This window comes from Glycine soja, chromosome 11 (genome assembly GCF_004193775.1).
Source record: "Glycine soja cultivar W05 chromosome 11, ASM419377v2, whole genome shotgun sequence".
Taxonomy (NCBI): Eukaryota; Viridiplantae; Streptophyta; class Magnoliopsida; order Fabales; family Fabaceae; genus Glycine; species Glycine soja.
In genome coordinates this window covers 40,497,160-40,509,487 of record NC_041012.1, presented here as the reverse complement: position 1 = coordinate 40,509,487, position 12,328 = coordinate 40,497,160, and the positions used below count along the sequence as shown (strand labels likewise).

At 32.8% G+C, this 12,328-nt stretch overlaps 1 protein-coding gene across 1 annotated transcript; it reads left to right on the top strand.

Annotated features, from left to right (window-relative positions):
* Positions 1-3,462: 3,462 nt before the first annotated feature.
* On the top strand, positions 3,463-7,581 carry LOC114373531 (E3 ubiquitin-protein ligase MIEL1-like). The gene is made up of 12 exons (XM_028331012.1): positions 3,463-3,675; positions 3,980-4,067; positions 4,160-4,216; positions 4,329-4,361; positions 4,467-4,544; positions 4,746-4,789; positions 4,886-4,926; positions 5,665-5,747; positions 5,866-5,957; positions 6,047-6,116; positions 6,261-6,302; positions 7,047-7,581. The coding sequence occupies exons 1-12, from the start codon at positions 3,626-3,628 to the stop codon at positions 7,170-7,172; spliced, it is 804 nt and encodes a 267-aa protein (XP_028186813.1). The 5' UTR covers positions 3,463-3,625; the 3' UTR covers positions 7,173-7,581.
* The last annotated feature ends 4,747 nt before the right edge of the window (positions 7,582-12,328 follow it).

The window sequence follows — 12,328 nt, the reverse complement described above, 5'->3', positions numbered from 1 at the left end:
AAGGGATGTAAGACAATGTGAATTAAAAGAATCAAAGTTCTTAAACTTTATAATCAACCACTTGTTCTTGAAATTTTTGAAGAAAACTTTATTAAAAAATGACTAAAGGGTTCATGGGAATTTTGAGTTCCATTTGAAGAAAACTCTAGAGGTTCATTCTTTCCGCACCTTTTTCATTTTCTGCTGGCATTTTCTCTTCTGTAGCCTCAACAGTTTCAGCATCATTGATCTTCTGTTCATTCTCCTTCAATGAATCATCTTTCTCATCTTCAGATTTCTCTGACTCAGACCGTTCCTCTCCACCCTCAAGTTTCTCCTTCTCTTGCACATTTGTTTTCTCAGCTTCACTTTTGACATCATTAACTACTAGATCATCCTTAACTTCAACATCAGACTCTTTGACACTTTCACTCCCCTTCTGTTCCACTTGTACCTCTGAGCTCACATTGTCAACAACATTGTTGTTGTTTGTGTCTTTGGTTTCTGTCCCATTTTCCTGGCTGCTCACACCGGATTTCTTGCGCTGGAGGACGGTGTTTCCTGAAGCAACATCATGTTTGGACTTCCCACAACCCATGTCTTTGTTTAGTTTTCCTAGTTTTTATGTGATTTGATTGAGGTAGTAAGGGAAAACACACAGAAAAAGAAGGAAACTAGAGATGAAGGTCGGAATATAATAACTCTTTTTTATATGAAGAGGAGAGGCGAAGAAACTATGGGTTGCATGGGTGTAATTAAGTGTCATGGAACCAACTTTTTTTTTTCTTTGCTATAATTGGAACTTTGTTATGGCAATTAGTTGCCTTCGTTGATGGAAAAAAGACAATGTAAAGTTGTTGTCACAACTAGAAACTGCCTTAGCAAACCAACTTTGTTTTCTGTTTTTGGGTTCCCCTATCCTTCCAAGACTAGCAATATTGAGATTTAGGTTCTAGGTTCACTAAGAAAGAGAAAATAGTTTGGCAAGAATCCTTTTTTGAAGGGTTTTCAATAAGATTTTGATTATTAACTATATTGAAATGGAAATTAAGCTAATTCAATAAATGTCAATAAGAAGTTTGCATGGTTGTTACTACCGTTCATGAATTCATCCAAGAGCACATTATTTTTATTTTCAGCAAATAGCTATTTACAAGTATTACAATATCTCTTTTAATATATAATCCATCTAGGATGAATTGATCCAATAGCATCTTATTTATTTATTTTTATCTAATCCATCTAGGAGGAATTGGTTTTCGTCTTTCAAAAATAATTTTCAAGTATTAACAAAAATATGCATAATCCTTTATGCCTGAATATGATTTGGGGATGCAACTGGCAAATTCATGTTTGGGCTAGTTCCACTGCGAGCCCAACATGATTATATCAATCGGCTTTCTTTTTGTGCCTTTTTTTTCTAAGCAAACCCCTTTCTCACTCACTCTCTCTCTCCCTCTTAAAATTTTATTTCAACAATACCCTTATACATATGGTTGATTTTATTGTTTTGGAAATTAAATTTGAAAGTGAGAAAATTATGTATACTTTTGAAAATTAATTTTCAGAAGGGTTCTTACATAGTTTTGAAAGTAGTGTTGAAATTTTATCACTTTCCGAATATAATTTATGGAATGATAATACTAAACAAATGTAAAAAAAAAGAACAAAAATTGAAAAAAAAAGTAACGAAGAGATGTGCTTAGAGAAAAAGAGTGTGCAAAATGTAATGTCATTATATCAAATAAGTGATCACTGAAGGTGCAAGAGTATATAATAACAATGATGCTAGTTTAATTTCAAGAGGTAAAAGGACACAGAAAGAAAATATATTAACATCCTTATTTTGCTTAGAAATCAAATAATTTGTTATCTCTACTAGCTCAAGTATAGCAAGTCTTAATTAGCATTCATCCGGCTACATAAGTTGTCATTTGGCTGGTTAATTAGCATGCATGTAATCATAGATAATTGGGATATACTGCATGCAAAATCAGTTTCAATCTTAATACAAATTGCAGTGAATGAAGAGCATATTTTAGCAGTGCAGAGAAACAAACAAGGTTACTGCCGAAAACTGGCAAAGTTCAATAATAAAGCTGAATTTATACAATTGACTAGTTGGTATAAATAATCGATCTATGGTTTTAACAAACACACAGATGAGAATCTTTACATTACTAAGCTACGGCTGCTTTGTTTTTCAATGTGGAAGGAAATGCTTACATCTTCTATGCATTGAACTTGGGCGAAAACTTGAATTATTTTCATCTATATATGATCAAGTTCCAATGCAAAATTTATTTGGGTGGAGATTGCTTATTATATAGCATTAGTTCACGCGGAAATCGGTACTATTTGGGTGAAATATTTTGTTGTGAATAACGAAGGGTAGGGCCCTGAAAGTGTAAAATGATATCATATTAGTTCCTAAAACTAAATTCAAAATAAATCCTTAAATTTTCTACTTGTTTCATTTAGGCTCTTAAATTTAACCACACTTATTTTCACTTTAGACCCTAAACATATCTTAATAATATCACTTAATTTAAATCACACGATCTTATGAATTTTGGACTAAAGTTCAAATTATACTCACGAAACAAGCCCCAATATCTTTCATGAAGATAGTCCAGCCCAATGATCTTCATTTGAATTACATCAAAGCTAAAACAATATGTCAATCTTTGAACTCTATTTTATAAAGTTATACTTCACAATATAATCAGCATAATTGTTTTTACTATCAAGTTATCGTCAATATACTTGAGTTTCGTAGATCACACAGTCCCACTACCCAAAATAAATAAATAAATGACATGATTCATGCGTGTGCCACGCTGCCACTTGATCAGGACTGCATATGGTGCATGAATATCGAAGCCCAACACCTCCCAGTGTTTTTTTTCTCCCTTAAAAAATTAGATATGAATAATTGATGAGATGGCCCTTGAAAATTATTAGCAGTCCATCAAGTAGTTCAGTCCCTTGCTTCTTTTATAAGAATTTTTTAAGAATAATGTTTTCACATGTTTTTTTTTTTACTTATTTATCTACGTATAAAGATTAGAGTTATAGGCTTATGGTATATATTTATTTATGGACTTTTTTTATAATATTTTTAAGAATATTTTTTATATATTTCTCTTAAATTGTACAAATACTGCAACTGATGAGTTAAAATTGTCTTACAAGACAGTGAAACACAACACAACACATGAGAACAAAAACGGTTTTCTTGGTTGGCTTTTTCCAAATCTAAAAATCCCATTGGTAGATCCAACGGTCACATCTCTTTCTGTTAATTATTGTTGAAACTCATTACTTACTCTTTCTCTTTTGTCAATTCATGCCATGCCAATCCTTACCCACCACACCACCTTATCCCTTTTCTTTCTCTCTCTTCCCAAGTGGATACATTCTATTCCTTATCAACTTTCGTAGCCAAAGATTTTTGCTACTATTATACATTACATTGCATTAAAATACTACTACATAATAACAACAACAACAATAAGAATGGCTTGCTCCTCCTTCATCTTTCTTTGTCAATATCAACACCATCATCTCCAACACCAACAAAATCTTTCCAATTTAGGAAACTCTTCTCTCAGCCTTCCTTCCCCTTCTCTCTTTTCCAAAACTAATGGAAGGTTCTGTCCTTGAACGTCTTGATTTTGGGAAGATGGGATACGGGTACCTCATCTTATATTATTGTTCTTCCATGCCCTTATTCTTTTCATTTTGAATTTTTTTGTTTTTCATTCATTGTGTTTTGATTTCGGATAAAAGTTCGATACAGTTCCTTAAGTGTTGTTTGTATTGTTCTCCAATTAGAGTTGTTAATTCGTGTAATCCTTTAATGCAAGCCTTTGTTATCTGAATTATGGAGGTGAAATTCCAATTCTGATTGAAAAATAACACAAACAATACCTAAGGAACTGTATTTAAGTTTTGTGCATTGGTTTCTTGTTTTGATGATGTGGATGGCCTTTTGTAGGTGCAAGCATTATAGAAGAAGATGCAGGATTAGAGCACCATGTTGCAATGAGCTCTACTTTTGCCGTCATTGTCATAACGAGGCAACGGTATTTCTTGTTCTCACCCTTCTGTGTTTCATCTCAAAAACCTTGTCTTTTTGCTTCAATCTGATGTGGGTATGTGTTGTTCCCGTCATTAGAGCATGCTGAGCAACCCTTTTGATCGGCACGAACTCGTCCGCCAGGACGTTCAACATGTAAGGATAATTTAATGTCCCACTTGATGTTCATTTTCCACACTGCCTGGGCTATTGTGCCTTTAACATGAGATGATGGTAATATGGTTTTTGCATTTTGATGTTGTTTCAGGTTGTTTGTTCAGTTTGTGACACAGAGCAGCCAGTGTGTATCTAATATCCATTCCCAGTTTGATTAAAAACTATGTTTTTTTGGTAATGGTTTTATCTGTGGTTCTCTTATTGTTTCTTTTATTTGTTTCTTTTGAAGGTTGCTCAAGTTTGCACAAATTGTGGTGTCAGAATGGGAGAATATTTCTGCAATATCTGCAAATTCTTCGATGATGATGTAAGGGGTCACTCAATGAATCTGCAGTATATGATTAAATTTTGCTTCATTAATATGCTTATATTACTATTACTTTGGGTTCTTCATATTTCTTGGAGATGGACTTGTTTGAGAGTTGACAGTTGGTGTTTGCTTCTAGCTTGTGATTGTTAATCTTATTGTTTTCTATTTGATGCTGAGCATTGGTTACACATTAAACAGACCGGGAAAAAACAGTTTCATTGTGATGATTGTGGGATTTGTAGGTGCGTTGACGGTTTGTTTTAATAAACCTTACATTATGGCCTAAGTTATACAAGTTTATGAGATGCTACTAATTTTGGTGATGAAATTTGGAACAGACTTGGTGGTCGTGAGAATTATTCCCACTGCAGTAAGTGTGGTATGCATTCATCATCTAGCTACCATTGTGTCTTTTTCATTGCTCTAGTATAATAAGACTGTTTTTTTCCTTTTCAAATTAAGTTATGCTGCAAATTGTTATTTTCAAATTGTTAAAAGATTCAATTCTTTCGTACCTTTGCATTTTTTGAACTTATTACCTCTTTATGAAGTGCTGAAATCACATTTGAATTATAGTAATCAGTAGAGTTCGCATGGTAAGTTTATATTACACGACCTGAAAGAATTAAAAACCATGCTATCAGCCTCTTAGTGACACCAGAAGTTCGGAAGCACTGCTTTATGTTGATTAACTCTGCTGTTTTTTTTCCCTGTAATTGTTGATTTATTATGATTTTATTTCTGAGGTATTAATTTGTTTTATCTTTATAACCTCCAAATCAGTTTTTTGTAGTTGGAATGAAGCCTCTTTTTTTTTAATTACAGTATGAGTTTCCTAAACTTCTAGCTTTATTTTCGTTTTTGCTCAAGTGATCTCTTATTTGATGTGCTTGCTAACGCAATGGAGCTGAAAGAATATTTTTCAAAGTCATCTCTTGATCTATGGTATATGATAATTTTGTGAACAATATGCTTCATTTGTGCTTTAATTTTCTCTGAATTTCTCTAAGATGGATTCTTTTGTTTCCTTTGGAATTTGGAGTCACATCTAATAATCATTCACATAAGTTACTGAATTTTTTGTTCTGTTAACAAATCAATTGCTCAATACTAACAGGGTGTTGCTACTCAAATACTCTGCGTGATAATCATTTGTGTGTGGAGAACTCCATGAGGCATCATTGTCCCATTTGTTATGAGGTGGGTGTTTTGTTCCCCTCTTTTCCCGTCTCGCGTTTTAAACCAAATAAGGAATTTCTAGCATTTTGTCGTGAGAAACATGAAAGGATTCTGACATGATTTCATTATGTTGGTAAAGTATCTTTTTGACTCATTGAAAGACATTGCTGTTATGAAATGTGGTCACACAATGCATAGTGAATGCTACCTAGAGATGCTAAAGCGTGACAAGTGAGTATTAAGTATTTACCAATTCTTTGATCTACAAAACTTTATCTATTCTTAATTATTGAATTGACTTGGTAATATATATGGATAAGGTATTGTTGTCCCATATGCTCCAAGTCGGTGATGGACATGTCTAGGGCATGGAAGAGAATTGATGAAGAGGTACTTGGTTAAATTAAAGGCTATAGATAGTTTCACTTGATTTCTTGTTTTTTATACTGTTCAATCATCTGGTCAAGATTATTTCCTTGCAGAAATGATCTAGTACAATTATGATGTCTCACTAATTTATTTTTGCTATATTAGATTGAAGCAACTGTCATGCCTGATGATTATCGGTACAGAAAGGTAGAGTTTTACTCTTAGAAATGCTTGTTGAATGCACGTTACTTCTATTTATCTCCGTTTCATTGCTTTCTGTGAAAGCCTACAAATTAGACTTGAAATGTGCTTTTAAATTATGAATGCCCTTCTTGTTCTTTGTTTCCATGGAACAAAGAACACCATATGGATGAGTTAGACTTTCTATCAAACCTACTTATCTAAAGTTTGGACATGCCATTTTAGGTTTTAGGTTAAATTACTCACTTCATCCAAAATTAATTGGGAAATTTTAAGCATGTTTTAAAACTATTTTTTATTTTTTACTCAGTTGATCCTAAACTAATTGGGAAATTTCAAGCATGTTCCCAAACTATTTAAAAAAAAAAAAAAAATTGGATTGGATTCCTAAACTAAAAAAGTAGGTCTTGGAGTTAGTTCAGAAACTATATTGACAATGTATGGCGGTTTTAAAAACTCTAGGGTCTAAATTGAAAAAACTTACATGATTAAGGACCCAATTAAAATTATTTTAATTTAAGGGTTGAAACTTCTCCCATAGTTGAAAAAACTTACATGATTAAGGACCCAATTAAAATTATTTTAATTTAAGGGTTGAAACTTCTCCCATAGTTTAGGGATTAATTGAGTAATTTAACTGCCATTTATTGAAATGACAGAAAATCTTGCCATGCATCTCAATTTAATTACACACGTATATATCATGGTTCTATCAGAAGATTTTAGAAAACTAAACAACAACCATTGCAGGTTTGGATACTATGTAATGACTGTAATGACACAACTGAAGTTTACTTCCACATTCTTGGACAAAAATGTGGTCACTGCAGTTCATATAATACTCGTGCTATAGCTCCTCCAGTTCTTTCTCAATGACTAGATTCTTGCGGTTTTGGAGACAGATTTTTTAGGGCAGAAAATTAAAATTATGACTCAATTATGCAGAGCCTTATTTGATTCATCATCAAGATTAATGATGTACTGTGCCCTGAAACTTTTCTAGGGTTACTCTTCCTCCACCATTTGGAGTAGGACTAGTGGTGTTGTTATGAGCCACTAATTGAGTTGATATAAACATGTGTATATTGTAATATAGGGTAATGTGGTTTAGCCATCATGAGCTGCTAGTAATCATGTTTGCTAGTGACGTGTTGATGTTGGAGGTTGCATGGATTGGCTTGTCTTTGCCATTATTGAATTTAATCAACACAACAGACTCAATGATTTCTTCCCTGCATAAATCAATCATATGCTATTACCTTTATAGTGATTGATTTGTTATGTTGATTCAACATATTGTGTTATACAATTCCATTTATCTATAACAGCAATCCATAAGTTATTCCACATTATCAAACAGAATAGATTTGGAAAGGAAAATGAATTGGATTAATTTTTCGAATTATTTAAGTTAAAACAATGCTATTTTTGGTGGTTTTACTTTTACAGTCATGTGATTACTTGACATGGTTAAGTTTTGTTGTTTCGGCAATGTAAATCAAGTCAACCTTCTTTTTCTTCATGATACATGGGTTATAAAAACTTATATTGATGTTAATTGAATCTTGGATGCTCCTTTTTTCTGTTCTACATGTACTCAGCAGATAGAAATCGAACCATTCAAAGCAAGTAAGGCTAATAATAAGTGAGATCCTTAAAATTTTGTATTTTCTAATTAATTTTAGCTAATAATAGAAATTTTGGAATATATATATATATATATGAGGGGGTTCAAATAGATGGGAAACGGTGAGTATAAATGCTTGCATTAAACCGGGAAGTGAAAAAAATATTTATGGGCACAACTTGGTTTGGCAAAATATTTTTAAATTTATTTGTTTCTTTTATGATAACATTCGTGCCTTTTCAACAACCAGTTGAAAGTTTTTGATGGTCTAGACAGATCGTTTTAGGGTCAATCTTTAGTTCCATTCACATCCAGTATGGGCACATATGAAACACCTAATGAACTTAAGTGTGACATTTTCTCCCATGTATTTTAATTATAGTGTTTGGTGCAATATATAGAGACAACATTTGTTAGTATGTTCAATTTTGTTACAAATTTTCATCGGAAAAAACCATCTTAAAAAAATACTCAAACCGAGTGTCTTTACCCCTAAGGTCTAGACTCCAAAAAATCCATTAGGGCTTCACCTTCCTGATTTAAGTCCAACTCCTAAAGCAATTTTTTTACACACAGACACTACTCATGAATTATACAATACCCATGACCTCACACTCGTGTTTCAAACACGTTTAACACATTGCGCTACAATTTAACACGGGTTCATAACAAGGAAACCTATACTTTTCCTTTAACACTATACATAAACATTTTTCTCAAGGTAAACACTGGTCGGATTATTGTATAATTCACAGTTTATAACACAAGTATTATCACATCAAGTGTTAACACACTTATTCACAACCAAATCTCATGTCCACAATTTAACATCTCATAATGTCACAATCCACCATCACATGTTTACGTGTATCTCACAAATTAACACATGTTTAACTTTGTACTTATACTCGATTTCAACAACAACATTATAAGCAGACACTGCTCATGAATTATACAATATTCATGATCTCACACTCGTGTTTCAAACACGTTTAACACATTACGCTACAATTTAACACTTTAGGTTCATAACTAGGAATCATACACTTTCTCTTTAACATTGCGCATAAACATTTTTCTCAAGGTAAACACTGATCGGATTATTGTATAATTCACAGCTCACAACACAAGTATTTTCACATCAAGTGTTAACCACACACTTATTCACAACTAAATCTCATGTTCACAATTTCACATCTCATAATGTCACAATCCATCATCACATGTTTGTGTGTATCTCACAAATTAATGCATGTTCAACTTTGCACGTATACTCAATCTCAATAATAATATTATAATTTCAAAGCAACATGTTATTCCACAATTCATCACATATTTAATTTATCACTTATACACAATTTCATGATCCCAATATAACTATTTATCATGTTAATCCTATCAAAAACACAAAAAAATTATACAAAAATGTTTCTCAATCCACGGACAGTAAAACCCCTCAAACAATTTCACATAATCATACAACAAGAATTTCAATACAATAAACATCCCAAAATAAACCTCAATTTGATCCCCTAAAGATTCCTACATATGTCCATTCTAACCTCAATTGCGATAAACTCATCCCTTACTTCTAAGCGAGCTCATGTGTCTTCCAATAGCAATAGCGACATCTCTAACAATTCTCTGACATTCCTCAAGCTTTTCCTCTGGTTGCTCTGATAAGGTTTCCAAACGTTAGAGAGGAGGAGAAGAGATTGAAACTTTCATTCCACTTTGCGTGCAATGAGTATTTCTCCCTCCCCATATATTATTTTGCAAATCCCAACAATGAAGATGTGTGGAAATGAATTGTCAACCTGGTGTCCAAATTTCACAACGATCCAACGGTTAACGAGTCCGAGATCGTAGTTTCATTAGGACATATTTTGAGTTTCTACAGGAAAGGAAAAAAGTTACGATGCGAAAGGAATTTCTATCACCTCCAACATTTTTTCACAATTTCCAACAGTAAAAATATTCAGAAATGAATTCCAAACTTGATGCTCAAATCTTACAACGATCCAACGGTTAACAAGTCTAAGATCGTCATTTTACTAAGATAGGTTTTAGTATATGCAGGAAAAAGAGAGGATTTTGGAAGGAGGGGAAATGAAAACGAAATTAAGAACAAGAGAAAGCTCAGAGACTATCGTCAATCTAAAAAATACCTAACATGTCTCTATTTATAACTAGGTACTCCCAGTCTATTATTTACTCTATTTTTCTTTATTTTTATTATTTTATAAACAAATACTCTATTTTATTTCTTATCAAATGAATAAATCAAATATCCTTTTTATTTTCCATCGAACCATTATTTCAATAAAATTATTTCTCCTTATTTATTTAATTACAAAAACTTCATAATTTTTTTCTAAAACTCTAATTATTTTAAATGAAAAATCTTATTAATTTATTTCATGAAAAATGAGATGTTACACCATACATTAAAACCAATCCAATCAACACTTTGGTACAAGGGCTATACCCTCAAATCTAAAAGTTGCAATCCATGTAACCCCCAATACAGAACCAAATCATATTCATGATTATAAAGTCACTCTATCAGATGTCAAACTCGAAAAAAAAAGTGATGGTTGTTAAACAAGTACAAATTTCTCAGAGGATGAATGCATAATATTGCAAACAGATTATATAGGCTTGATCTTGAAATGAAGTGAAATGAGAGAGAAGACAAAGCACTTCAAATCCTGCAAACAGTAATTATAAAAAAAAAAAAGTCAATAAACCAAAGACATAAGTTGACAAAAAGCAAATCTGGCATTCAGCAAACTTAATGGGTGGCTACTAATAATATTCACCGGAGTTCCCTCCCCAAGACTGAAGATCCCAGGATAAACAAAATAATAATCACTGAGGACACACATCACTATGAAACATTGTGAAATATAGTCAGGAAAACACTAGAACAAAGGAACTTTCAAATTTCAGTTAAATTGACATTACAATTTTTATAGTCCCTCGTCAAGGCTGGTATATGTATTTAGTTTTTAAACTGTTTTATTTCTCATTTAGCTTAATCTGATAGACTCCCATTTTACTATTCAATTATAAACTGTTATATTTCTCATTTTACTAATTTTCTAAGTTTATTTAGTCTTTACTCTGTAGCTTAATCTGATACCTATTACCGTACTTGGAAAGTATTTAAGTTGATGGGAGTCCTAATTCCAACCTAAATGCCAAGAAATTCTTCCATAGAATTTACATTACTATAGAGCAAGTCAGTGGAAAATTTTCTCCTAAAAGACTAATAATTTGATCATATATATATTTTATATTAATTCATGCGTGTGGGTTACACGGTGGCTCTCTTCCCAAAAGGTATCCATGGGAATGTACCACGCAATGTCAATCCATGGTTAATATTTAATACCAAAGGAATTTCAGCTTGATACCAAGACAAATTTATTTTCTATGTCAATGCTGACTATTTAATACTTTACACAATTCCCCTTATAGTTTTTTTTGAAGGGCCACAAATATTATATATATATATATATATATATATATATATATATATATATAATCTCAAAGAAACACAGCAGCACCAGAGGTACTGCTGGTGATTGATACATCTGTGAACACATAAGAAAATAAAAAGCCCATCAAAACAAGACTGAGAAACTCAGATACACCCTTCCCATACATAACTGAAGAAATTCAGTTAGCCAAAATAACGCACTATATTGGACGACCAGTAGTTAAAGGAGTCACTAAAGTTCTTGTCTCTGGTTTTTAGCCAAGACCACAAAAGGAATAAGGAATCTTCCATCACTTTTGGAGGTTCGAAACTCTTGCCTTGGAAAACCATAGAATTCCTATGCTGCCATATTGTGAAAGTTAAAGCAATCCACCAACAACGCCATCGAGTTTGATTATTGGCAGCTCCAAAACCATCACAGAATTGAATATAGTGATCTGCTGGGGATGCTGCTAAGGAACCAACCATCTTATTCCAGCTCATGGACTCCCACCATAAAACAGTAGTGACTTTACAATGGAAAAACAGGTGACCAGCTTCCTCTTGATGAGATCTACATAAAGGGCAGGTGTGGTCTGGAATGGATACATTTCTTTTTAAAAGATTGTATCTAGTGGGTAATCTGTTTTTTAGAATTCTCCAAGCAAAAATCGCAGCTCTTGGGGGGATGTTAAGTCTCCAAAACGAATTGTAGATATTTGGGCTGAGGGAGATCTCTGTTGACAGAAATTAGCAATCTGTAGGCTGACTTAGAAGAGTAGATGCCCGAAGGATCTGCTGACCAGCACAAGGAATCCTTCATATGAGGTTGGATATGGACATTGTTGATTAGCTCCATGAATGCCACAGCTTCTGCCTGTTCATGATCAAAGAGGTTTCTTCTCCATTTTAAATCCCAGC